This window comes from Microtus oregoni, unplaced genomic scaffold (assembly GCF_018167655.1).
Source record: "Microtus oregoni isolate MIOR12 unplaced genomic scaffold, Mior012 000015F_ref0000493, whole genome shotgun sequence".
NCBI classification, from domain to species: domain Eukaryota; kingdom Metazoa; phylum Chordata; class Mammalia; order Rodentia; family Cricetidae; genus Microtus; species Microtus oregoni.
Window position 1 is genome coordinate 37,964,563 of NW_024543074.1, and position 27,489 is coordinate 37,992,051.

The following is a 27,489-nucleotide window of genomic DNA, read 5'->3' on the forward strand; positions in this document are numbered from 1 at the left end:
TCCCAACCCTAGGGAATCTGGTCGGCATCCACAGGCCTCAAACGTCCAAAACAATCGTGGTATCTTTATTGACTTTTTTTTTCTGAATGCAATGACTGTTTTTTTTTTTTTACTCTTAAGGAAAATAAACATCTTTTAGAAACAGCTCGATACACACAATCTTCAGTGTGAAGCAATATACTAATAAGAACACTAGTTGTCTTAACATTTACAGTCTTCATATATATTATATATATGTATATGTATACATATATATACACTATATAACGAGGCCAGATATAATACACACGTTTACCATTTTACAGTCATATGTACAGGAAGTTGCAGGGAAGGGGGGGCTGCATCAGGCCTATTGAAGCGTGGACAGAGCTGAGAACACAAACGGACAGGTGGGGACTGGCCGTGGTGGTGGCGGCGGTGATGGTGGTTGCACAAGGAAGGGGCATCACTGTAGCCCCTACTCCGGCCAAGGCCAGGTTAGGGCTCTGTGCTGTGGAGCACACGACGCACAGCAGCGACACACAGAAGCGAGCATGTTCCCAACATATATACATTCTATATAACATATATATAGAGGGGTACACAGGTTTGTACATGAAGTCTAGCACTGTCCCTGCCCACGAGCCGAGCGAGCTGCAGTTCCTGGAACCCAAGGCGGTGCTTAGGGACGGCTGCACATCTGCCTAGAGGGTAACCAGGCCCAGTTCCTCAAGCTTCCAGACCGGGCTCCAGCAGTGGGGTGGAAGACTGGAAAGGGGACAAACAGAAGCCATAGGGCACCGCCCCAGGCCAGCTCATATCAGGGACCGCATGGCCTGAGCCCAGGTCTGTCACGACTCTGGGCAAAGCCTTGGGTGCCAGGGTCGCATTCCCCCATTGGCTGGACCTCTACAGAAAGCCTTGGGTCCTGCCCCACGGGTCGTCCACCGAGCCAGCAGCACCCTAGGCCTCTTCCCAGGGGCACAGCTTGCATGCCACGCCGTTTCAGAACTTGCAGGGGACTTGCACCCTGCCCGAAGCCGCGTGCCCCGGGTCTGGCTGCCCGGTGGCCTGCCCTCGCCAAATCTGGCCTGGAACAGGATTTCTTCGCAACCCGGGCCTCACGCCAGCGCCCGAAGCAGCCGGAACCAAGACCCGGGGTGGGATCAAGGACCGGCTGTGGGCGCAGCTCCTCTTCCTCGGAGGCTCGGCCACGTGGGGATTACAACGGCAGCCTCTGTGGGAGGGACAGCATATTATGGCCAGGGCCAACCGCTGCAGCCCACCCCAGCCCTTCCAAGCGAGGCCCAGCAGTGGGCTGTGGGGAAGTTCCTTAGGGCCCTAGTGCCCCCTTTGAACCCTCTGGTGAGGCAGAGAGAAAATGGGTTGGGGAGAGAGTGCGTTTCCCTGGGGAGCCTGTTCACCTACCTTATGTTTGGGGCACTTCAAAGTAAAATTCTCCTCAATGAATGTGCAACCTGTGAGCAAAGAGAAGTTTCTGTGGCAATGCAGGGTAGGCCGGCTGCCAGTGCTGATTCTGAACACCCAGGTCCTGCTTAGAACCCTCATTAATCCAAACCACCCAGGGGTGCAGCCCCTCTGCCTCTACCCTGATATCCCCTCCCTCTCTATACTCAGAGACTTCCACTGCTATGTGGCCATCTCCAGGTCTTGTCACAGCTCCTCTCCCTAGAGCAAAAGGAACTCTCATTCCCTAACACCCCAATACCCCCCCCCCCACACACACACACATCCCGTGCCTTACTGTGCAAGGCCACTTCTGTCCCAACCTCCTTCACACTCAACTGTCGGGAGAGGCCCTTGCTCAGAAAGCACCTTGGAGTCTCAGGTTCTGACTGGAACGTCAGCTCCTGAGCGAGCCTCAGCCTCTGGTTTGTAGAAGAGTCACTGTCTGCTGCTTACTGGGTGCTGTGATGGGCGGAAGGGCTTATTCTTACGAGCCAGCAGTGACAAGCTCACAGGTCTTCATGCCTTCCTGGGCAGTGTGTGGCTGAGACTTTGCCAGCCGCCATCCACACAAAGGCCCACCTTTTCTCCCTTCTCTGCGCTGACTGGAGTTCACCTTCCCAGACAAATTCTCCCATCTCATACTTAGGATGGTGCCGACCTGCCTATATCCCTTCCCTTTTCCGGCCCAAAGACGAGGGACACCAGCAGAGGAAGCTGCAGGAGAGGTTGGCTTCTGGTGTTAGTGGATGGTAGGTGCACTTAGGCTCATACACTTGGCTCTGGGGCTGGGCTGGACCTAGGTTTCAATACAACCTAACCCAGTCAGTTAAGCCAAAATCACCCAACATAAGAGCAGGGACTGGAGACGAGGTGAGGGCAGGCAGCTCTGGGACTGAATAGAGATGTTCAGATTGGACCATATGCTGTGGCCAATGTACTCTCAGAAGTGAGGGGCAGAAAGGGAAGGGATGGATAGCCAGTGGCCACCTTGCTTCTAGCAACCCAGGAGCCTGACGCCTAGGAGCAGCTGACCCCATGTGGTGAGCTATTCCTGTACTAGCCACGTGGCTAGCTACTCTGGCCTCTTCACTTGCCTGGCTGCTGCTGCTGTTTCCCAGGGCTCCACCTCCCTGACAGCTGTTCAGAGGTGCCCTCACCCCCAGTGCTGAGAACATGAGTCCAATGGGGACAGCTCCAGAGCCGCCTGGCTGCAGGGCAGCTGCTGGTGGTTCACCCTCTCCCTCCTATTGACCCCCACTTTTAGCTACATGGCTCTGCCTTTGGCCAACAGAACACAGGTTCCAAAAGCCTTGCTACCAGTTCTTGCAGGGCCCCGCTGCTGCCCCGATGTGCTGGGCCAGTCACCTGAAGCAGCGAGCACTGGTCCACCCCTTGCAGAGCCTGAGGAAAGTGTTTATGGTGCTATGTAAGCCACTGAGCTGGGTGTGGGAAGGGCAAGAAGCTTGACCCCTGCTACTGATGCCCTATTTTCTCACACCCACCCTGTCCAAATCAGAATCTTTTTGTTTTTCAAGACAGGGTTTCCCTGTGTAGCCCTGGCTGTCCTGGAACTCATTGTAGACCAGGCTGGCCTCCAACTCACAGAAATCCATCTGCCTCTGCCTCCTGAGTGCTGGGATTAAAGGTGTGCTCTACAACCTCCCGCCCAAACCAATTTGTTAAAGTGAGGACACCAGATTTGACATGGCCACGTTCTCATTTTGTCAAGTCCTGTGAATTCTGTGCCAACAGTCCCTAGGATGCATAGTTACCTGGACCAGCAATCATTCTCTTCTACTTGGGCCACTGTGGGAGTTCATCAGTCTTGATCATGTCAATGTCTTAGTTCCTGTTAGGTGCACAAAGCCGGGTCTGCAATCCTACCACTAACAAGCCATGGCTCAACTCATCTGACACTGTGGGACCTGTCTGGAATCTTCCCAGCTTAGACAAAATGGGCCTCTCTTATAAGCACATTTTTTCCTTATCTGATAGGACAGATGTCATGGTCAACCAGACAGAATTTAGAATAATCTGGAAGATGGGCCTCTGGGTATGCCTGTCAGGGATTTCTTTTTTTGAAAAATAAATAATTACATTTCTGGTCCTTTGACTGCAAAGTACCCTATGAACCACATGTGTGCCTGGTGCCAGTGGAGGCCAAAAAGGGACATTAAACGCCCCGGAACTGGAGTTTCAAATGTCTATCGAGACACCACGTGAGCAGTGAAGTCAACCCAGGCGCTCAGGAAGAGCAGCAGCGCTGTCTCTCCACTGGCACGAGGGAGCTGTCCTGATCACATCAATCGCAACGAAAACATAAACCGGCTGTTCTGTTACTACTGTGTTTTTTTTTTTTTTGTTTTTTTGTTTTTTTGTTTTTAAGCTTCAAGAGCTTTACTGGGACCTTCCTGAGCGGCCTGTCAGTGTCGGGAACCCAGTTCCCACCCCTACCATGCCTGCTGTTGTTGTGGGGACCCTGGAGGAAGGCAGGCGATAGCCTCCTTGGGAAACAGAGGTCCTTCTTTAAAGGGGGCTAAAACTGCAGAACACGAGACAGAAATGAAGTTCAATGTGAGCCAGGCCTGCTGTGGAGTCCAAGGAAACTGCCTTTAGAGTGTGGTAGTCAAGGAGCATTGGTTACTGTGTGTTTTAACAAGACTTTATTATTTTGGGAGAGTGTGTCTCACTATGTAGCCTTGGCTGGCCTTGAACATGAGATACGTTTGCCTTTACCTTCCAGCTGCCAGGATGAAAGCCGTGTGCCACCATGCCTGCCTTAAGTTTTATTTCTTCAAAAGTGTGTATATGTATGTCTGAGTGGGTATCTGTGGCACTGCAGTAAGGCAAGAAGCCAGAAGAGGGCATCAGATCCACGGGAGCCGAAATTAGAGGTAGTTGTAGGCTGCCAGTATGTGGGTGCTGGGAATGGAAATGGGCACCTCTACAGGAGAACTCTTAACTTCTCAGCTATCTGAGAAAGAATCTCACCATATAGCCCTGACTGACCTGGAACTTGCTATGGAACGCAGGCTGGCTTCAAACTGTCTCCCAAGGATAGGACTGAAGGAGTTTGCTACCATGTCTAGTTCCTTCCTGCTTCTTTTTGGGACAGGGTCTTTATTTGCAGCCCCGGCTGTCCTGAACTAAGTAGGTCTACTGGCCTTTTTCTCACAAGAGAGCCACAGGCCTCGGTCTCCCCAAGGTGGGATTAAAGGTGTGCGCCACCACACCCAGCTCTGCTCCTTGACCTACGCAGTGGGACCAGCTCAAGAGCCTGATGCTCTGACTTCCCTGCTGTGCTGGCTTGTGACCTGCCACTGAGCCAAAGCAAATCCTTCCTTCCCGAAGCTGCTTAGGTCAGGGCATTTTATCACAGCGACACAACAGTGACCGGGACACCTATCTATTACTGTGGCAGAAACACGGCTGAGCCCCTGGGGAGGCTGGGCAAGCCTGGAATAGGAGAGAGCAGAGAAGGCCAGAAAGCCCCAGCCTCTGTGTGGCTGTGGGTGAGACAGCACATGATAAGCTTGGAGCTAGGACTGGGCGGATTGCCACATGATGACCTTGGTTCAGACAGGTGGCAGAGGGAGTGAGGCCTTGCTCTTAGATTGGGTCCACGTTCCAATACAGGTCCCCTTGTGATGGAGACAGAGTCAATGAGGAGCCACTCCTGTGCCCACCAACATCCTTTTTCTGTTGAATGTTAGCAGCTCTGCACCGCCAGGACTGCTGGCATCTGAGACCCTGTGTGGCTACCAGGGTAGCTTGGCTGGGGCTGATGTTGGCCCAGGATCCAGTGGGCAATAGCACTGATGGCGTTCCACTGCTCAGACAAGGACAAATGACCAGGTCAGGGCTGAGAGGGATGGAGGGCGTGACAGCCTCTGACCCAGGAGACTGCTTTCTGGACAGCCCTGCTGCTGCAGTGAGGAGCTGCTTACAGTCCTCACTGCAGATGGGCCTACGTACAAACACTGTGACGCACACAGGAAGAAGTGCCACCACTGCCAGGGCCTGGATGTTTTCTTTATGGATGAGGGCTTCAAGGTCCCCAGCTGATGGGTTAGGGCTGGGCTTCAAGGTCCTATGGCCCACAAACAAGGAAGGAGTGGGAATGAGGGCAGGTCACAGGGGCCTGTCACATCCCCACAGACCTGCACGGCGAGTCCTAACAGCCAATACGCCAGCTGGTCTGTCTCCACCTTGACCTAAATGCCCCTAGTTTTATTTATTTTTCTGTATTAATTGCTGGGGCTAGTGTCTCTGGCACTCAGGTATGGGCACGTTCTGTGTAAGAGCACAAGGCAGTCACAACTAACACCTGTCACTGAGACTCTCGCTCAGCTCATTTGGTTTTAGCTGTTCTAGAACCATCCTCTTTTTCTCTGCTGAGTGTTCTCCTATTCCTCCTTAAAAGCCCATGCCCACACACTTTCCTTCCTGAGCTCTTAGCTTAGATCTCTGTTTTATCATATATGTCTCTGCCTACCCCACAGAGCTCCGGGAAACCCTCACTCAGGCAGGTAGGGACCGACCCATCTCCACATGTCTGGAACTGCCAAGTGCAGGCAGAGGCCAAGGAAACAATGATAAAGAGTTGCTGGGGCAGATGAGGGCCCTGGGAGTCACATGATGAGGGCCCTGGGAGTCACATGGGGTCTGAGTTGGAATAGCTGTACCCAGGCCAGCTCTTACCTGTGTCATTGGCACAAGGGTAGTGGTAGGTGTGACTACATCCTTTATAGGAGCACGAGATGGTCGCTCCGGCTTCATGGCAGCTGGAACATGGCTGAAGAGAAAGGAAGGCAAGTGAGTCTTGTGTGTTCCAGACACACCCCACGGCACTTCTGCCACAGCGGCACTGAGATGCTGTGGGGAGGAAATGCCCTCGAGGGCTGGCCCTCTGCCACCTCATGGGCTCGCACACTGGGTGGGGGACCCTCCTGGGCTAGTGGTGCTAGTCACCACAGTGGCCATGGCTGGCAGTCGCCATCTGTCAGGTGCTGCTCCATGTTGCCTCTGGGGTGTCTTCATTCACTGGCTCCTGCTAGTTGCGGCAAGGGGAATGGCTTTCACTGACCCCCACTTTCCAGATGGTGAGACAGGCCCCCTCCATCTGAGAGAGGGGCGTTCTTTCTAGCCAATCAAAGCAGATGCACAAAAATGAGCTGAGGGGAAGAGCTGACATATGACCCCCAAGAGGCTGATCTTATGTGAATCTGATGCCCCCAGACCCTGTCCACCAACCCCTCGCTGGTCTCCATGATTTCTGTTGGGCTTGAAGGCTATGACAGGGCTAGAATAGGACAATGATGAGACGGCTAACGGGAGGACACCAAAACTGGGCATAGGGAGGGATCCAGATGGGTCCTGGGCCAGGCCACCACTGCTCCCAAGCCTGTGATCACGGTGGGCAGTGAGGTAGGAGCAGAGCAGAGGACAGAGAAGGCTCAGAGGCTAAGGGACAGTGCACCGGGCGCCAGGCATGGCTGGAGTCCCAGCGCAGCACTGTCTTTTCTAGGCCAGACAACAGAGCTGGGAACAAACCGCACGCTCCAGAGGGCCAGGGGGACCCAGAACCACAGCCCAGAAGATCGATGCTTCCCCGGCAGGGTGTGTACTGTTCAAACACTCTGCAGGTGGAGTCGCCACTGGGGATGGGTCAGCAAGAGAGGAAGACATCCATGCAGGGCTTCCGGATGGGGCTCCCAAGGACCCAGAGCCCTAGGTCCAACTCTTAAGCCACTGAAGGAAGATGAAAGACAGTGGGAACCGCAAAGTAGACCAAATCTCTCTCACTCTGGCCCTTGGGAGCACTGAGCAATTTGAGGGTAACTATGCCCTCCTCCCTGTGGCAGATAGTCCCAAATCTCACAGTGGCCCTCCGGAGTGCTGCAAGGTTTGAGGGTAACCATGGCCCCCTTGTGGCAGACAGTCCCAAGCAGCTCCACGGCAGAACTGCTCCTTGCAGCTAAGAAGAGACTGAGACCCTCTGGGGTGATGACCTTGTTCTTGGCCCAGGTCCCTTAGAAGGGGCACAGCTGATCAACTGTGCCCCATTCCAAGGGGCACAGCTGATCAACTGTGCCCCATTCCTTGGCCCAGGCACCCACACCCAGAGGCCACCAGTCTCCTGAGGATGTGAATCAGCTCCAGGTCCCAGAATTGCAATACCTCCTCTTGCCAGGAAATGAAGTGTACGATGACTGTGTGGGTGGCGTGAGACCTGGAAGGTGAGTATGGTGGCTGACAGATAGTGGGAAAGGCCAGTGTCCTGGGTGGGGTTTGCAGAGGACATGAGGCCTCCTGAAGTGAGGTCGGAACCAGGGTCTGCCCGGTTCCTGGAGAGAGCAGTGCCAACAAGGCCCTGGGCAGAAAAAATGAGCTGAGCTATGACCCCGCAGGTCACTCTCAGAAACCCTCAGTGTATTCTGCGAGGCCATGCCATGTGAGCCTGTGGCTGTGGGGTACGGCCTGGCAGCAGGTCCCAGCTGCCAGTCATGAGCCAGCCAGGCCCACCTCTGGCAGGGACAAGCCTTCAATATACAGCCAACCTTGTCCAATGAGGGCCTCTCCTGGCCTTCCTTGTCACGCCAGGGTGTGGTAGCGTCGACAGGGCTCAGCAGTGAGTGGCTCCAGCTCCACTGTGACTCATACACCCTCCTCAGCTCGACATGATGCTGTGTGTGTGTGTGTCCCCAACAAGAGGCCAGCAGGAGCAGGCCAGGTCGGGGAGCAGGGCCTTTCCCTGCACTCACCAATGTTTCTCCTTGGTTATGAGCCCAGTGCTGGGGGTTGGGGACATGAGATGACTGGGTCCTAGCCCCGACCCTCAAAAGAGACCTGTATAGTGCAGGGTATCAGGTATCCCACGGGACAGGGCTCCAGTCTTGTTATTTTCTGATGAAGGGAGAGACAAGACTATGTCAAGGTAGCGATGAAGGTGAAGTCTCCTTGGAGCCAGGGCAGACGGGGCTTTGGTGCCTGCATGCTCCATGAACTGGCTGAGTGCTGAAAGCTGTGGCTCAGGCCGTTCGCAGCAAGGTGGGCAGACAACAGGACCCAGAGAGTGTATTAGCCATCACCATGAGCAGGAGACGCCTGGAGCCTGGAGCCAAAGGAGGCATCTCCAGTGGTCCCCAAGGTCAAGGATAGAGCCTGGATAGAGTGCTTCTGAGGAGCTGGGACGGTAAAGTGTGGGAAGGAGGGAGGCCACTGGACAGTCAGGGTCCTCTGAGCTCACCTGCCCACAGTGGGCGGAGGAGGAAATCACCAGAGCTGGTATGGACACCCAGTAAGGTCAGTATGGATGAGTGCGCTTGGGAGCCTTGCTGCCCAAGGCATAGTCTGCAGAGACAGGAAGTAGCTCTGCCAGTCCCCTTGGTCTGGGGAAACTTAGCTTCAGTCACAGCTCAGAATGTTCTCTCCATCCCAGACCTGTGATCCCAAATAGAGCCCTTAAGATCAATGTGTTAATGAGCTAGGTCCTGTGACCTTGCCCCCCAGGGCCTGTGGCGGTCCAGCGTTCTCTGAATGGAAGTGTGAGCTTCGGGGCTTCTGTGGCCAGGTAACCCAGGGCTGCCCAGGGCCAGCGTCCCAGGCTTTAGCCGCATGTTGTTTAGGAGCTATCCCCAATGTCCCAGTTCAGGGGAGACCAGGCCATCTTGGCATTTAACTCAGGAAGGGTTTTGTCTTGCCAGGCCCAGCAGCTCCGGTTTTTGTAGTGTGTGTGTAAGACTGGCCAGTGGAACCTAGAACTGAGACACATACTCTGGGCAAAGGCAGATAAACAGGTCCTGCTGTAGCCCCAGGAATATTCCAACTTGCCTCCACACTCCCTAGGGCCTCCAGGGCCTGGGGCCTGTACTCTGGCTACTCGCTGGCTACGGGCACAAGTCACCCAAAGTAAAGCTCCGAAGACACCTCTGTCACCCTATCAGTACTTCAAGATCCCAGCCCCTACCCAGCTCTCCAGCTTCTTACCATGTCCACAGCTACCTTCATGGCCTCCTGTAGCCCAAAGAGCTTCCCGGCCACCAGGTACACCCCGCCGGTCCACACAGCACAGGCCTCATGCACCCAGTGTTCCTGGGTGTCCCCACCGAGTTCTGCGGGGGCCTCTTTGCTGCATTCATGTTTGCGGCTCTTGTCAGCTGGGGCCACCTCCTCACCCCCGTCCCCCTGACCGTCACAGCAATAGCAACTCTGCAGCCGCCGCGACAGGCCCCGGGTACTGGTGCGCAGGGAGCCCTGCTTGGCAGGGTCAGGGGGGCCATCAGGCCTGGGCAGCCTCCCCAGGGTTGTGGTGGTGGTGGCGGTGGTGGTGGGAGCGGTAGCTGTGGCAGCAGTGCCGGCTGCACAGTCCAGGCCTTTGACTGTTCTCTCGGGAGGCAGAGAGGCCTCCTCAACGGTGCCCTCCAGCCGCACCTTCTCCTTGAGTTTTGGTTTCTTTTTTGGGAGGCAGTGTTCAGGGTAGTAAGGGCCACAGAGGTCCCCAAGGTCCTTGAAGTTGGCCGGGTTTTGGCAGAGGCAGCAGACAAGGCAAGAGGTACTTAGGGCCTTGGACACGACAGGCCCCAGATGCATGGTGGAGGAGAGGGGCAGGGAGGGCCTCGGCTGCAGCACAGATCCTCCGGGGAATGTGGTCAGAGAGGCCCCAGCTGTTTCTGAGGAGGAGGAGGAAGAGGCGGAGGAGGAGGAGGCAGCAGAGGAGGAGGGCTTCCAGTGAGGCTTGGGCTCATCCCCCGGGGAGTTGACCACAGTGCATATGGTGGTGTAAGCATCTCGCTTCTCCACCCGCACAAAGGGTGAGAAGGCTGGGGTGCGGCTGTCTGCCCTCAGCCGCTTGCAAGAAGAAATGTATTTGAGTCGGATTTCAGGCTCCGCAGGATCCAGAGGCAGTACCTGTTGCTGCCGTCTCCGAGTGGCACGCCCCTTACAGGGTGAAGCATGGGTGGTCTTAGCCCGGCCACGACTGAGGCGCTTCCGCTTTGAGTAGCTGCTATAGCTGGTTTGGCCTGGCTGCTTCTGTGCCCTTGTCTGGGTCTGGCAGAGCCGGCCTTCAGGGGGCTGGGAGGTCGGTCCCAGCTCCTCTGTCTTTGGCTTCTTGCCTCCTCCACTGGAGCTGTCCTCACCTCCACCCTGAGTGCTGCTGGCCTTGTCATGGGTAGCAAGGGTCAGAGTTTGGCCAGGACAGGGCCGCTTCTCCAACGGCCCTTTAGAGGGTCCCAAGGCCCCGGTCCTGCCTTTCCGGCTCCTTTTCTTCGGTGCCCGGGCAGTGCCTAGGGACGGCAAGGTCTCTGGGGACATGAAGGCCTCAGCTTTGGGACAGTCAGCAGCAACGGACAGTTTCTTACTACTCAGGAGTTTGCCTTTTAGGGACCTGCTGGCTGGATTTCTACACGATGGCTCGGCCCCTGAAGCTGCTGGCAGCATCTGTCCAGGGCCCATCCCTCCTAGACCCTCTTCTGCCCCAGCTGGACTGCCCCCTGAACGTTTCTCAGGTAAGGCCGGGCTCCGGGGAGTCCCAGGAGGAGCCCCTGCCACTCTGCATGCAAGTTTCTTGAGACCAGGTGAGGTGATCTTCTGTACTATGGCCTCCAGCTTGAGGCCACGGCCCTTTCGGGGTGGCAGCACCTTGGTCCTCACGGCACTGGGCAGGGATGATGGTGTAGCCAGCTCCATGCATGCAGCAGGTGGCTCCAGTGGTGGGGGCGGGGGTGGCTCACCACTGCCTCTGGGCCTGGCTCTCTGGGGTGAGGCCATCCTCCTCAAGAGGCCAGGAGAGCCCTCGGCCCTCTCCTCCCGCCCATCTACCCCACCTCCATTGCTGCTTCGAAGGATGAGGCTTCGTTTTTTGGTGGGGACAGGAGCCATGAAGGCTGACTTCCTTTTGAGCGTGTGGAGAGGCCGATCTGAAAGCTTGCTCCCTGGTCCACCAGGCTTGGGGACTTTGACCCGCTGGCTCACCCGGCCTTCCTTCTGGGGCCCACTGGAGACCTTGAATGCAGTGGGTAAGTGGTTGTTGGCAGGGAGCTTCTTGGTGGCACGACAGTCTGGGATCCGGCTCTCTGAGGGCCGCCGCCGTTTGGCATGGAAGACCTGTTGGGGTTTGGTGCGAGACCGGAGGACCATGGAGCGCTGGTCCTTGCCAGGGATGCTGGGAGAGTCTGGCTCCTTGGTCTTGGAGCCCATGGGGCTACTGTCCGAGGCAACAGGCAGGGCAGCAGGATTGCTGGGGCTGGATGCAGCCTTGGGTGATGGTTTTCCTACCCGCTTGCCAGACTTGAAGGCTGCTCGCTGTTTGCCTCCCAGTTTGTCAGGAGGCGTGGGGGTAGTGGTCAGGCCTGGAGGTCCAGGAGTTTGGGGCTCACTCAGAGCTGTAAGAGAGCGAGTACACATTCTGGGAAGCCCTTCTGAGAGCCCCCGGCCTGGGGCTCCAGCCCCTTCTGCCTGTCCCTGGGGGGGTCCTGTGCAGGACTCTGGGAGCAAGAGGTCTTTGGGAAGTGCTGGTACCCTGCACGGAGAGTCTTCAGCCTCAGGTAGCCCCCGGTGCACCCGGCGGCTCCGTAAACTTTTACCCCGCGGCACAGGCTCTTTCTTAGCAATGGGCACCTCAGGCACAGCAGGCTTGTTAGGCTTTGGGGCCAGGGAGCCTTCTGAAGTGGCAGAACTACCTGGGGCTCTCTCCATCTCTGGCCCATCTTCTCCCGGCTTCATATGTGACAGTGAAGACTCAAACCAGCTCTGGACCTTTGATTCAGCACCCACAGAGGGGCCCAGGAGGACAGCAGGCTCACCAGAGAGGTGACATGGGGAGGCCCAGCCAGCCTTGGGGTCCAGCACTTCCTCTGCTTCCTCCTTGGTGCAAATCAGTGGGGCCTTGGGGGACAATGGGTCCTGAAGGCTGGGCCTCTGCTCAGGGCTACCCAACAGTTCACACAAGGAGGAATACTCCTCTTCAGCCTCCAGGTCTTCCTTCCTGCCAGGGGGTGGCAACAATGGCAGGTCCCCGAAGTCAGTGGAGGAACAGCAATGCCGGCTGTCCTCCAGCCACTGGTCAGCTTTGCCCACCTCAGGGCACTGCAGCAACCCACCCACTTCCTCCTTCACCCCGTCTGCCTCCTGCTGCTTGAAGTCCCCAGCCAGTGAAGCTGCTGGCTTCCCAATGGCATGCTCTTCCTGGAAGCCCAAGCAGGCAGAGGTCTCGTGTGTATCTGCTTTGCCCACATTGTCTGAGCCTTTTGTACCCTGCTCCAAGCCCTTGGTGAGCTCACCAGGGTGGAGGCCCCAACGAGGACAAGCATCACCCAAGTTCTCCTCTGGCCAGGCGAAAGGGTTGGCACTGTCCACCGAACTGGCAGCGGTTGTGTCTGGAAAGCAGTCGAAGGCTGCCGCGGTGGGGTCTGGAGTGGCAGCTCCGAGCAAAGGCTTGGTGCCAAAGGACAGGGGACTGGTTGTCTTCTTCGGGTCAGTGGTGGCAAAGGCCACAGAAGGGTCTTCAAAGAGCCCTGGGCTGAAGTCCTTGGTGCTACCACCCTTGTCCAGCTGCAAGGGTTCAGGCAAGGCTTCTGGTTCCCCGGGCTGTGACCATGGCGTCTTGGCCACAGCGTCCAGGCAGGTGCTGTGGTTCTCCAGTGGGAAGGGTGGCTTGCCATTGTCCTTGGGCAGGCTGGAAGCCTCAGCCCAGGCCTTGTCAGCCTTCTCAACGATGGCTTCCTGAAGCCCCAGGATCTCAGAGGCCAGATCTTCCTGGGCCAGGGCACTGAGCAGCAGCCGTGGGCAGTCCCGCTCACCTGCCACGAATTTGGAGAAGCTGTCCAGTGGTAGAGTGCTATGCAGGCTCTGGAAAGAGTCATCTGACTTGGTGGACATGTCGTCAGGTGAGGTCACAGAACAGGTAGACACGGACTCAGGCTTGGCCTTGGAGTTGTTGTTGACCCTGGCAGGACTGCCACGGGCCTGGCTGCAATAGAGGAAGCTGCGCTCCAGAGGGTCCTCGGAGCCACTCAGGTAGTCAGCGTCCTGTGGCTCAGCATGCGTGGACTGTGGTGTGCTGCTTGGTGGTTCAGACAGTGGTGTGCCTGCTGGTTCAGCTGAGTAGCCACTGCCCTCAGGGCTACAGTGCTGGCTCTTGTGCTGCTCTGGAGTCCTGGCCACGAGGCTCTTGAGCCCTTTCTTCTGTGGCATGGCCGCTTTGGACAGCAGGAGCTGTTGCACGGTATTGGAGATGTTCTCCACCTGCGAGGTGAGTGCCGTGAGGCTCTGCAGGCTGAGGTCCGACAACAAGTTGTCAGGGAGCTTCTCCTTTTGCAGGGGCTTGCAGTTGCTGACCTGGGGGTCCACAGAACTGGCAGCATCTGTGGGGGATGGGTTGAGCAGGGGCATAAAGTGGCTGTGGTCTGTGATGCCTGTGGGGAAGGCCCCAGTACTAAGTGGCTGCTGGCTGTAGGGGAAGTTCTCCAGGTTGGGCATCAGTGGTGAGGGGGTGGAGCTATAGGAAGGAGAGCGACCCACAGACCGTGCAGGGGAGTGGCTGGAGCTGGGGCTGAAGGTCTGGTAATACTGTTCGGGAGTCCTGACAGCTGTGTCCGGCGGACAGTAGCCCTGGCCTTGCTGACCATAGTGTTGGTATTTGGTGAGGTTCTGGTAGTGCAGAGTTTCCTGGGTGTGGTGCCGGCCTTGGAGTGCTTGCTGCTGCTGCTCATAGCCAAGGCGGCCCGATTGGTAAGCGTGAAGATTCTGGACCCGTTGCCCTGGGGCCAGGCTTGCATTGGCACTCATCGGCCTGTCATGAGGCTGGGCAGATGGTGCTGTGCAACTTTTGTAGGAGTGGGCCCCCTGGCCGCCACCCTGCACTGCCGGGGCGTAGCTGGAGGAAGTGGGGAAGGACTGAGAATGCTGGGGAAAGTGGCTGCTCTGGGGGAAAGGCAGAGCGGAAGCAAGGTCATTCTGTGGTTTCTGCCTTTGGAGTTTGGGGTAAGCCAGGGGCTGCTGAGGCTGTGGTGGGGGGGCATGCAGGCTGTGAGTCCGGAAGGGAAGTTGGGGGCCCTGCTCAGGGTACTGCCTGTTTGGGGGCACCACTGTCTTCTTCATCAAGTTCTCCTCATATTTGCTCACTGCCCCTGGCAGGGGCTGAGGCTGGGGAGGTGGTGGCTGTGGGCCCCCCCAGGTCTGAAGACCCTCCTCGCCAGAGTAACGCCCTGGGTAGGGGCTGCTGTCTTGAACATAGCTGGGGAAAGCCGGCCTCCCCTGCAGGGACTTGCTGCCTCGGTGGTACTTGTCTGCAGCTGCCGTGGCCACAGTACCAGAAGGTGTGCCAGCGCCACCCTCATAGCCTGTATAGGGCTGTGGGCTGTAATAGTCCTTGGCCAGCAGCCGCTGACGATCACAGCTGAGCCCAGCCTGACCTGGCTGCCTGTAGTTCTCCAGGCGCGATGTCTCCTGTGAGGTTTGTGGATAGTTTTGCTGTTTGCCATGGAAACCACACCTTTCTCGAAAAGACTGCATGACTCGGGCCGGTTATCTGTGAAGAGAAGGGATGGTGCAGAGGGAAAACAATTCAGATGGGCCATCTTCCACTCTCTCTGCCTCAGCACCCCTCCTGGCCACCTTCCCACCAGCTGTGCACACATTGACAACCTCTGGGTCTGGGAGATGTGCTCTGAAATCCTGCTCCCACAGTGCCCGCAGCTGAGCCAGGCTAAGGAGAACTGCCACTGACATGCACAGTCCAAAACAGGCTGCACGCAGCAAGTCACAGGAATGGCTACTCCAGGCTACTCTTGCCAGCTCCTCCCTCTGCCCGCTTGTCTGTACTACCACGCCCAGCCCTCATAGACAGTTCAAATTAGCAGAGCGATTCCACTGCTCCCTGGGGCCCTACTGGATCCCATAATCTCCGTCTTTGTGTAGTCTTACTTAAGCATGACCCAACCATACCAGGTACCCATGAGGACCCCTCCCCATTCGGGGAGAGGCCGCTTGCAGGCTGCTGTGCCGGCAATACAGGAATCCACACATGTACAAAGGACCTATCAGGCACATGTACATGCACGCTCACACACACCTCCCCTGCAGTGCCATCTGGACTCCGTCCCTTCTGGCAGATGTTGACTGGGGGCTGTTAAGCCAACTGTCCACACAAAGCCCCCCTCCTCTGACTCCTGGGAGTGAAGGATGGCAGCACCTGCCTCCTGTTCTCGGTATCATAGGTGCATAAACAGATTATGTGGTCCAGAGTGTGGGGATGCATACTAAGAGGGGACAAAGACGCAGTGCCCTGGCCACTGGAGAGCATACTACCCTGCCTCTCCTCTGTCCCCTCCTGCTGAGCTACTAACTTTCACAGGCCAGGGCTGATGGAGGCAGCCACGATCTTGGGGACAGGGGCAGGCAGTGTCTGATCTACCATGAGGGCAGGGGCTTTTGTGGATAGAGTCACAGCATAAGTTTGTGTATTTTAGTTTCCTTCAACTGACTGGTTACCCCAGAAAATCTTCAATGGTGGAAGAGGGGGAATATCCCCAAGTTTTGGCCTGTGCCCCACATGTCAAGGTTTCCAGGCTGAAGGCAAGAGGTACACGTTCTCTGGGACTAAGCGGCTCAAGCCCCCAGGAGGGAACTGGGACTTTCCAGCTCTTGTTCCAAAAAAATACTAAGAGGGAGGTGTGGCCTGCCTTAGACCACAAAGGTTTCATGGGGTTTTGTTTGTTTGTTTGTTGAGAAGTAAACGTGGGGGTGGAGAGGAAGGTGCCTCACAGCAAAGACAAAGGTGTGAGAGGTGGGTATGGAGAGCTTGCACTGGCAGGGAGGTTCAGCCTCCCTTAGTCTCCATCCCACAAAGGTGCCTTCCTTTCTTTGTCTTAGAATTGACCCAGGGAAGGGAGCAAAAGAGGAGCTCTATCCAGGAGAACAGGGCATGCCCAGGCATCCAGATAACCCCAAAGCTCACAGCAGCAGGCCAGACCCAGCTGTCCCTAAGCAACTTTCTTCCTCCCCAGACTGTTAAAGGCTCCTGCTTGCACCACCCCCAGCTCATTACACCCCTCTCTAACCCCTCACTAAGAGAGTGCCCACCTACCCTTTGGATCTACTTCACTCCAGTCCTTGTGGTTTAGATGAAACACCCCAGGCTGTGCTAATCCAGAGGGGCTGGAGGCAGCATCTCTCCAGGTGGGTGGCCTGGTGCCTCCTGCCCCCACCTTCCAAGAGCAGAGCACACTCAGGATGTAGGTGGATGTCACCCCTGCTCAGGACTGCTGGTGGGCCACTTCCAAGATCAGTACACGAAATGACAGTTTCCTGTCCTCCCTGGGTGTGTGTTTATACGTACAAACCCGGACTGCTCCGAAGGCTACATCTGCCTCCCTCATATATCTGCACAAATTACATTTCGGCTTTTATTAGTCCCAGATCACTCTCATTTCCTGCTGAGTGTCCTGTAGATATCATTAACATTTCTATGGCTGGAGTTTTGTGTGTGTGTGTGTGTGTGTGTGTGTGTGTGTGTGTGTGTGCGCGCGCACACACACACTTCTCCCCCTACCCCCATAGCCACATTCCCAAACTGCGTTACCAGAGACATTATCTAAAAAGAGGGGGAGTCATGAACAGTGTCCCTGCCCCATCTAATCAGTCCAGCTGCTGCGCCTTTTAATTTCCCCACACAGGATTACAGGCTGGCTTCCTCATGCACACAGGCAGCTGGATGTGGAAGGCATCTATCTCTAAGAAAAGACAGTTCAATTAAAATCCCAGAGGCCCAGCGCTTGTTGGAGGACACAGGCAGAAACATGTGCCCCAGCACCACCCTCCAACCCTGGCAGAGGGAGGGACAGAAACAAAGGCTCAGGCATGGTGGCATCCTAGCTGCCAGCTTGGAGCTGCAGAGGTCTTGCTGGCTCTGCCAGGAGAAACAGGGTGCTGCCTCTTTAAGAGCCACCTCAGGCTTGCTGTGGGCTCTGTTGTTATTAATTATTGTGATTATGATTATTTTTCAAGAGCACCAGGAAAGGACATGGAAGAGACAAGATGGGGATAGCGAAGGACTAGGGAGGCAGACTCAGGGAGCAGACTGAAGAATGAGTTCCCCCACAGGTAACGGTGACCTTTCAACACGGAGGAGAGAAGCAGCTGAGGTGGCTGGACTAGTTAGCGGTAAAGGTTGGGAAAGGGAATCTTGCCCCAGCTTCTTCCCCTCCCCCTTCTCTTGGGAACTTGCCAAGACTTCCCCTCAGCCACCCTGGCAGAATCTGGCAGGCAGCTGATGGGAATCCAGAGCAACTCTTTTCGGCCCTAGCAGCAAGAATACTCCAACCTTGTAACCACTGGATACTCCCAGACACTGGATGGAAGAGCCCAACAAGGCTAAATCTCAAGACCTTTGTGCTACTGGATAGTGCTTGCAGTCTGCATAACTTCCTTTGACAGAACAACCACAGACACAAGCCATCAACACAGTCATGAAAGCATGGCAAGATTGAGCCTTGGGCATTGCCCTTCTCCCAAAGACTCTAAGAGGGGAAGCTGGCCAGTAAGCACCTAGGTGCTTTATCTTGTCCCTTTATAACCAAAGGTGACATTCAGAGGGGCTAAGGACTTGCTGGTGACCCTAGCTGAGTGGGAGATCAAACCCCTCTCTTGGATGCCATCCCAGAAATCCCCACCCTGAAGAGTGTCTTAGTAGATTACAGCAAGAAAGGGGAGCTGAGTTCAGGCCAGGTGAATATAGGCATAGGTGCCTGCCTACCTGCCCGCACACCCCTCTACAGCAGGTCAGACCCTGCCTGCAAGCCTGACTATTTTCATGGTACTAGGGATAAACCCAGGACCGTGCTGGTAAGTAAGATCTACCATGGAGCCGTTATACCCCAACTCCCAGCAGGCAAACCTACCTATAGAATCTGGCCAGCTTCCAGGGACTAGTCATTAGTACAGCGCCTCTTCAGGCCTGAGGGTTGGCCCCACCAGTGAGATGGATATGCTGTGGGCCAGAGCTGCTCCCAGTTGGCCCTGGAAAATGTTATCTTGAGGAAAGGTGGGGGAGGGGTGGGAAGAGACACGTCCCTGCTTCACCGGCAGCCCCCAGTCACTGGCCCTCCCACCCACCTAGAGTTGTTTTATGACCTGGTTGGTAGATAGAGGGAAAAGGGGGGGGGGGAGCCTTACCTACTCAAGGCCTGAGAACCCAAGGAGGGGGCAGGGAAGGCACAGAAGATGTTCAGGGAGCAATGGCTAGGGTGGGACCCTTAGGGCCTCCCTCTCTGTTACAGATGAATAATAAATATTAGACTTGGTGGTTGGGAGATGGTTAAGGTTGGAGAACTTGCTGTACAAACATGGGGGCCTGAGCTTAAAACCCCAGCCCCCATGCAAAAAGCTGGGCACAGCTGCGTGAACATGTAATCCCAGTAGTAAGGGGTGGGGGGAGGAAGAGAGGAGAAATAGGTATAGTCTGTTCTTGCTGGCTAGCTAGTAAGACAGCGAGACAGGAAACAACGTGAGAAGTGGCAGAAGGAAAAACTGGAGGTCCTCTTCCATGTGCTTCCATAAGGGTGCCGTCACCATGCACACATAAAATAATAGGAAATATGCGGCCTGGCTGAGCCCAAATCATCAGCCATAGCCAGCTGTCTTGGAGGTCTTTATGGCTGGGCTTGCCGGGGAGGCAGGGATGAATCTCCATGGAAGCCACAAGAGCAGCCACAGGCCTTGAGACTAGGCTAGACTCCTTGGACTGAGGTCTAGCATGAGGAGGGGACTGGTGGACCTACTTAGGGCAGGCAGGGATGCTAGTGATGGCAAGGCAGCTCCACCCCAAAGCACAGCCTCTCAAGACCACCCCATGCTGACAACACTTTCTTTACAGGTCCCCCAGAAAGGGTCTGAGGCCCTGAGTAGCCAAAGGCAGGCAGAGAAGGAAGACAGAGACCGGGGTGTAGTTCACGGTTTTTACAATGCTTGCCTAGCATGCAGTCAGCTGCCCCATCACTGAAACAGAAAATCAGCAGGTTGAAGTGGTATAAACCCGTGGTCCCAGTATCTGGAACCTGAAGCAAGAGGATCAGATCTGGAGTTCAGGACCAGTAGGCAGGTTAGGTGGAGAGCTCAGTGGTCAAGTATTTGCCTAGCATGCAGGAGGCCTTCAGTACAGTCACCAGCACAGAGACAAGCCAGTCTGGACGGCACAGCATGCAGGAGGCCTTCAGTACAGTCACCAGCACAGAAACAAGCCAGTCTGGACGGCACAGCAAATCTAACTGAAAAAAAAAAAAGTCCCAAAAGATGCTGGGGACCTCATGAGAAGCTGAATCTGAATTCTCGGGAGGATGTTTGAGAAGACTCCTTCCAACTCATCTTCCCTGCTATGCCAAGGCACTGGAGTGGCCTCTTAACACCATGCCCACAGGCCCTGTACCAATACGACCCTACAGAGTTACTAGGATGCAATGGGTCACAGGGTGGATGCCCTCAGCAGCCGGGGCCCATAGTCCAGCCGGCCCTGTGCCCACCATCAGGGCTGTCCTGTCTCTGGGCACGTTAGCTGCCACTGCTTCTTCAGCAGTCTCCTGCGGATACGTTGTTTTGGGTCACTTTATCCACCACCACCCATCTAAACAAGGAGACAAAGAATAGGCCTGGCGGCCTTTCCTATCAGGTTCAGTTCAGGCTAGCCAGACCTCCCTGATACCACCCACAGTCAGGGTACAAAGACCAGACATTTAGAGCTTTTCCATCCAGCACCCTGAGTAGCCAGCGAGTTCCCAGGCTGCTTGGGTTGGTCCACATTCCGAGCCCCAGCAGTACTGTACCATCCTTACAGAAGACTGAAACTGATCAGTACAGCCTTGTCCCCTCCCCTTCCCAGAAGGACCAGGACTTAACTTACTAGTGGAAGCAGCAGCAAAGAAGTGCCAAGCCAGTAGCAGGCTGTCTAAATGCCAGCAGGGTGCTGATCTTGGGCAAGCCTTTCACCTCCGTGGTCCTCAAGGCTTTTGCTAAGAAAACCATTCCCTGACATCTACACACCTCTTTGCCCAGCTCCACACCTTGGCTTCAGCGTGATCACTTTATTTTACATGAGACCCATGTGCCTCCTTCTGCACTTACCTTTTTGCCTTAACTTATTACTAATCTCCTCTCGAGTGAAAAGTTCCATAGGAACAGGGATTTTTGCCTATTTTATTCATAACCATGTCTCCATTGCCCAGAATAATAAATATGCATTAAATGAATCATGCTTTAAATGTCACATGAACCCTGGGAAACCAATCCAGAGTAAGTGGTCAGGTTACGAGACATGGTATATTTGGATGGGGACTGGAGGGCATGGGCTAGGGCCTCAGACCCTTTCTCAAGGATGGACAGAATCCACTTTGGAGCAAAGAATTAGGTAGGGGGTTGGAGACGGGCTGTACATCTCAGTATCAAGTACAGGAGTGGAGGGGTGTGGGGGACAGGAAAGAGCAGTCTTTTCTTTTTGTAACAGGTCACAAGTCAGGAGTGTACAGTATGGGATGGCTTTCATTTTCAAAAATGTTACCAGGGAAGCTAGATAAAATGGCCTAGTGACCAAGTTCAATCCATGGAACCCACAATAGAACCAGCTCCAGAAAGTTGTTCTTTTACACACACACACACACACACACACACACACACACACAGTCATTAAAAAAAAAAGCTATCAACCAAGTCTCAAGGGTTTTTATTGTTGTTATTTAAACAGTGCAAAGTTCAAGAAGACTCTGTGGGCTCTCTCGACCATCAGCCCCAAGTGTCAAACACTGATGAAGCTGACACCCGTGCAGTTTAGCTCTGGCTTTGCTGGGCTGAGGACTTGGGTATTCAATGCAACAAGGAGCACCCCATAATGTTTTCTGGATCCAGAACAGGCCTTGGGAGCCGCATGGCCCAGGCAAACAAAGGTGAGTGAAGGGGGTACAGCAAGGACCGAAAACCTACAGAGGTCAGCCACAGCTTGTAGAGGTGGTAGAGGGAGTGGCCACGGTAACATTCCACAGGAGACAGGTGAGGCCCTGCCCCTTCCCCCTCCTGGGACCCCTGCCAGGCTCCCAGGTGGGGCTCATGACAGCAGTAATTACATAATTAATGGTACAATGAGCTGCCTCCTAAGGGTAAGAGCCTGAAGGTAGGTGCTTTCTGCATTTTGCTATTAAGTTCCAAAGCCCTACTCTGGCCCCAGAGTTGCCCCTATAAATACTGTGACTAAGTGGAATAGAGGGACACTCCTGGCTTTGTGTTTATCATATTATTTAGCCTTCAGCCTCAGGGGATGAGGTCCAGAGAGCAGTTTCAGGAGGTAGGCGAGGGGTGGGCAGGACAGGAACAGTAGCTAAGGAGGAAGCGGCAGCAGTGAAGCTTGCACCCTCTCCTCCACAGCCTTTAGTGCTGGCGCCCACCAGCTCTTGGAGCCCATTTGGGATCGGCAAATGTCCAGGTGGGGATGGGCAAGGGGTTGAGGTTCCAGGGAAATGCACCCAGCTCCTGCAGTCTAAGGCACAGAAAGCTGCCACAGTGCTGCTGAAGGGCACCTGAGGCAGGAAAGGGAAGAAAGAGGTGAAGGAAGTGGCTGCCCTCCAGAAGCTGGGAGGCAGCAAACAGCAAGGTGGCTTCCAGTAGCAGCTGCCTCCTGTAGCAGCTACTGCCTACCTCGATCCAGTTCTGAGTTCAGTTGCTTATAGCCAGTGATCAATGTACCCTATTTCCGGGTTACTGGTCCCTGGTGCTTCCATGGCAGCTCTTCTTATGTGACCATAGGAATTCTAGGTCTGCTCTCCCAGCAGCAGCAGCAGCAGCAGCAGCAGAGGGGTCTCTGGCTCATGACAGACAGTGCTGTCTTTAACCTCCTCGGAAGACAGTATCGACATTGGAAAGCAACCAGCCCCCAGGAACAGGGCACATTCTTCCTCAACATTCCAATCCCAAACTTGTAGAGATCAATGGAAGCCCAGAGAGGGTCAGTGACTTGTCCACCAGGCTCAGCAGCTGTGTGCCCCAGATGCCTCTCTGTCAAACAGAAACAGAGAACATGGCTTTCCTTCTCTATACCCCAACAGGGAAAGATCTTGCTGCCTCAGGAGCCTGGGTGGAACCTCCCCTGCTGCCTGCCCCAAGGGCTTCTCACTGCAGCACGCTGACAGCACAGGAGGTGCAACCCCGGCCCCCTCCCAGTGCCGGTTCCATCTGGGGGAGCCGGGCACTGGAGCCCCTCCTGCACCGGCCCCCAGGGGAGGAAGCCGCCTGTCAGGCTGCCTCGGCGTGTCAAATCCTCTTGCTGCCTAATTGTGAGACGGCGGCGTTTAAAGAAACGCTTTTCTGGCCGCCTGCCACACCGCAAACTGCTTGGTATAATTTTATTATTAAGGAGAGAGAAAAAGAGAAGGGGCTGGAGGAGAGAGAAAGGGGAGAGCGGAGGAAATTGCTTCGTCCAAGTCAGCTGGTGGAGTATTCCGCTCAATGTGAAAGCGGGGACAGCTTTCCAGTTGGCAAGCTGACTCCGTTAATTGCGCATTCAGTCTCTACTTAGGGTAATTGGAACGAAGCGGGGCCTAGCTCTGACAATTAGGGTCTGCGACTAGGCCATTAACCCTTCCCGCAACCAGCCCCCGCCCCGTCGACACCAGGCGGGGTAGGGCGCGGGCAAGAACCCCACACTGAGGTGCGGGCAGCAGCGGAGAGCTGGCTGGGGAGCCGCGCGGAGGGTGGGGTCTGCGGCCTCTCCGCCGCTGCTACAGATGTTTCGGCCACGTAAGACAAAGGCAGAACGCGGCCAGCGCCGGGAGAAAATCCGCAGGACTCCCTCAGGGGCAGGTAAAATTTCACCTTCCATTGGTACTCCCCTCCCCCCTCCTCGTCTCCCCGGCCTTCCGCCAATAAGGAGAGGGCCACCAAAGACGCCGCGACGCCTCCTCCGCAGCCCAGCCCACTGACCCCAGCAAGGTCACGGCGACCTCCGGCACACCCGCCAGTCCACAGCCAGCGACCCGCAGGGGCTGTGGGCGCCCGGAGAGGAAGGGGGCGCTGCGCTTGCCGTGAGGCAGAGGCAGCCAGGATGCTCCCCTCGCCTCCCTCCCGCCCGCACCCGGACCTGGGGGCGGCCCCCCAGCCTCCATCATTCATTTTCCTGATTCCCGCTGTAGCCGCCCTCGGAAGTCAGCCGAGTGAAGCAGCTGTTCCTTGCACACTCCACTTGACCAAAGATGATGATAAATGAGGCCAGGGCTGCGTCAGGGACGCGGCGGCGAGGACCGTGTAGGGCGGGGCGTGGGGTCTGCAGCCCCCGCACCCTGCTAGGCTAAGTGAGCGCCCGCGAAGGACCATATCCGAGCCCCCCTCCCGGCAGACCTTCCCGCAGGTCCGCACCCTTCCTCGAACGCTGGGGTCCCCGCGGCATCCTCGCCTCCTCCCCCAGCACGCGCGCCCCAAACCTATTAATGCTCGTAAATAATGAATAAAGGAGCGCTTCCTACTGCCGCGCTGGGTGCGGGCGGGGCGGCAGCCAGAAGCTCGAGGCTGGGGAGAGCGCCGCGGGCCGGGCCGAGGGGCCCGGGCGCGCGGCCCCGCACACGTGCAGCCGTGGCGTGCAGGCGGCACCCCGCCCGGCGGCGGAGGAGGGGAATCCCGCGCTGCCCTCCCCAACGCCACCTCCCCTGGAGTCCTCTGGCACCGAACGAGGCGAGAGAGTGAGCGTGAGCTTCCCAGCCGAAGAGGGTTATTTTTAACCTGCCCCCCTTTCTATATCTGCCTCGGCGGTACGCGCCCGCCCGCCCGCTCCAGCAGCCGAGGACGCGGGCTCCTCACCTCGCTCGTAGGCTCCGGACTCCGCGCCTCCCCCGGCCCGGCCCCCGCCCTTGAGCGGGCAGAGCGCCGCTACATCGCAGCCTGGAAAGGGCCGATTAGGAGCCGCGTGCCTTTCAGCTAAATATCGGAACCGGGTGGGATGGGGGCGGGGAGCCGGCGCTCGTCCCCTCGCCTCCCTCGCTCCCTCCCACCCCGTGCGGAGTGGCGGTGCGAGGCGGCTCCAGCTCCCCGCCAGCCTGAAAACAGCCGGCCGGAGCACCGAGTCCCCCTGGGGTTCTCGGCCTGGTCTCAGCATCCTATAGTTCGCAAAAGCTGGAGCTCCCAAAGCACGGACCCTCAGGCAGCAGCGGCGCCAAGCGGGGCGCTGCCACCCCCACCTCCAGTCCCCTTTCCTACGCCACTAGACAAATAAGCCATTTGGACAGCAGTGGGCTGGTCTTGCCGGAAACTTCAAAGGAAGACCCTTTCCGAGCCAGGGTCTGGGGAAATGCCAGGAGCACACACAGGAAGCTCCAGCGATTGCTTTACTCCTCTTGTTGGTCTGCCTAGGCTTGCCCTAGGGAGAACCCTAGCTTGGCTCTCCTCCTTCAGACCTTTCCTCCCTCAGAAAGAGGTCGCAGGAAGTTCGCGTCGGTTGTGGTTGCCCTTCTCTCCCAAAGGCCACCCACCTAAACCTCATTGTGCCCTCTTTAGAAGAGCTGAGCATCAGATGGGCAGCCGAGCCAGGACCAGCATTTGACTGGGTCCCCCAAGTATCCTGGCGCTTTCCAGACTGTTCTTAGCCCAATCCAGGAGTCTCAGGAGGCCTCTCCCTCTTTAAGGAGAAGGCAGTTAGGGGTGGCAGCAAGCAGGGAAAGTGAAGGAAGTGGTGGCCATCCCAGGCACAGAAACCAGAGGTTTAGCATAGCAGTTTTCAACATGTGGGTTGTGTTCCTTTCACTGAGTCACCTAAGACCCTTGGAAAACACAGAAATTTACATTACGATTCATAACAGTAGCAAAATTACAGCTATGAAATAGTAACAAAAGTAACTTTATGGTTGTGGGGTCACCACAACATGAACTATATTAAAGGGTCGCAGCATTAGGAAGGTTGAGAACCACTGCTCTAGCAACAGAAAAGAACATAGTCTATCTGGGCACTGGAGACTGTTCTCTTTAGGCTTGTCTTGACTAGATGAAAAAAAAAAATGGCCGTAAGAGGCTGGGGTTTTGGCTGGGTTCATCCTCCACAGTGCAGCCCCATAGCAGCAGCAAGCACATAAGAGGCCTAGCAGGCCAGAGAGGTTGATACCCTAGGGTGGCTTTAAGCTGGGAGGGCCCTGGAAGCCAGGCAGGGTTAGGAGGGAGAAGAGGACTGGTGCTTAGGCAGAAACAAGGTACTGGGGGATGGTACTCATTGGGCTCTGCCTTCCCTGGGTCTAGAAAGTTCTTCCCATCTCACTATTCACCCCTGCTCCCCACCAGAGGCTGATGCTGTTTGGAGAGACCTCCTGGTGCCTCCAGAGGTCTTACTTCCACCCTCAACTATCCTTCCCAAGGTGTAATGTCAATTCTCACGTCCAGAAGTGGAAATGGTACCAAAGAATAGAAAAGGTTGTTCTAGACTCTACTCTTTGGGGGCTCTGAAGGCAGGGTTCTAAGCTGTGCTGGGGGATGAAATGTGGTTCCTCGGGGTAAAAACAAATGAACAGGCATAGAATTTCAGAACACTGGTCTGCAGGGGGAGAGAGGAGAAGGACAGGGACAGAAGTGTCACAATGGCCAACCCACTGTCAGGGCTTCTTGGCATGAGACTGAATCTACAGATCTCTTATTTACCTGAAGACTGAATCTCACAGAGCACCCTCCTCCAAATATACTGCCTCCAGTAATAATAAGTTCCAAATTCGCCAATGGCTGGATGTTCCTGTGCAGTGCCACGCTGCCCCAACAGACTAGACTACTGCTGATTCTGATCTAACGACTTTTCAAGCTGGGGAAGTGCTGGGCTTGCAGCTGCTCTCACCACAGCAAAAGGAGAACTTCCAGTTGTGCCATGCTGGTGGCTGTCCTGACAGAACCAGCCTCAGTGAGAGTAAGCTGGCAGCCTCTGTTCCAGGGGCAACCTGGGAAAACTTACCGGGGACCTTCCTGAGCCCAAGTGGGAAGCTGGCTGATTACCTCTCCATACAACTATAAGATGGGAAGTGGTTAAGAGAAAACACAAAGCCTGGGCAGCTAAGTCCAGCACCCAACTGTTTTGAACACTGTTGCTGGTTCTGTACCCAGGCCCAGGCCCACTTGGATCTTGCCTCTGACTGCATCCAACTTTTCTAGAGCTCTCTGAGTTTCAGACCATAACTTTGGGGAGGGCCCTTTTCCAGCTGCATACAGCTAACTTGGCTTGACCCACAGCTGCCTCACTTTGGAAACTTGTGGGAGAACTCTTCATAATTGGTAGAGAATGGCAGATTGGAGCCTTTCCCGAGAGGCTCCAAAGGTTAATGCAGCCAGGGTACTTGGAAAGCTCATGGGACTTGGAATTGAGTGAGAGATGCAATCTCTCCATATCCTCCATGATGGAGCCCTGACAGTGAGCAGCTGAGGGTTCAAATCTCAGCTCCTGCATACATATCTGGAGAGCCTTGGGCATTTTACTTAACCACTCCATGTTTCATGCTCTTGAGATGTAAAATGTCCTAGGCACCTAACTGGCAAAGTGATATATAAGACTATATCCATTGTGGAGTGGGGGGGTGGGGTTGCTGGATTTGGGCTCTTTCCAGTCAGGCCTGCCCTTCCCTTCATAGATAGGCCCAGCTCTGTGGGTGCTCATCAGGACACCACTCACTTGGTTTTCTCAGCATGGAGGGAGATACAGGCCTGGTGCTGCCTCTGCCTGGCTGGTGACACATGGAAAAGGGGAGCCCTGGTCTAGATGGGGTAGTTCTACCTCGATGAAGTACCTTCTGGCAATATGGATCCAAATAAAAACTCCATGTGGCCACTGTGCAAAGTCGTCAGTCACCTGCAGCAGACAACACGGGAGTCCCCTAAGTAAGTGTCCACCCAAGGTAACAACAACAAAGGGAGTAAAATGAGAAGGAAAGCAGAACTGATTCTAAGAGTAAAGCTGCATCCTTCAGGCCACAGGCCACCTGCCTCCACCTCAGCAAGACTGGATGGAGACAGGCTGCCTAGAGGTTACAACTTCCTGTATCCTGCACTCTC

At 55.7% G+C, this 27,489-nt stretch overlaps 1 protein-coding gene across 5 annotated transcripts in view; it reads right to left on the bottom strand.

Annotated features, from left to right (window-relative positions):
• Positions 1–54: 54 nt before the first annotated feature.
• Positions 55–27,489, bottom strand: part of Rai1 (retinoic acid induced 1) — a 98,619-nt gene continuing 71,184 nt past the window's right edge. For 4 of the 5 annotated variants that reach the window (XM_041664836.1, XM_041664833.1, XM_041664834.1 and 1 more), the window contains 4 exons: positions 9,439–14,980; positions 6,151–6,244; positions 1,408–1,457; positions 55–1,216 (listed from right to left, as the gene is read on the bottom strand). In XM_041664836.1, the coding sequence (XP_041520770.1) occupies positions 1,202–1,216; positions 1,408–1,457; positions 6,151–6,244; positions 9,439–14,964 (5,685 nt within the window). In that variant the 5' untranslated portion in view covers positions 14,965–14,980 and the 3' untranslated portion in view covers positions 55–1,201. Of the gene's footprint in view, positions 1,217–1,407; positions 1,458–6,150; positions 6,245–9,438; positions 14,981–24,276; positions 24,369–27,489 lie in introns of those variants that run through there. The other variant, XM_041664837.1, reaches the window with a different exon arrangement.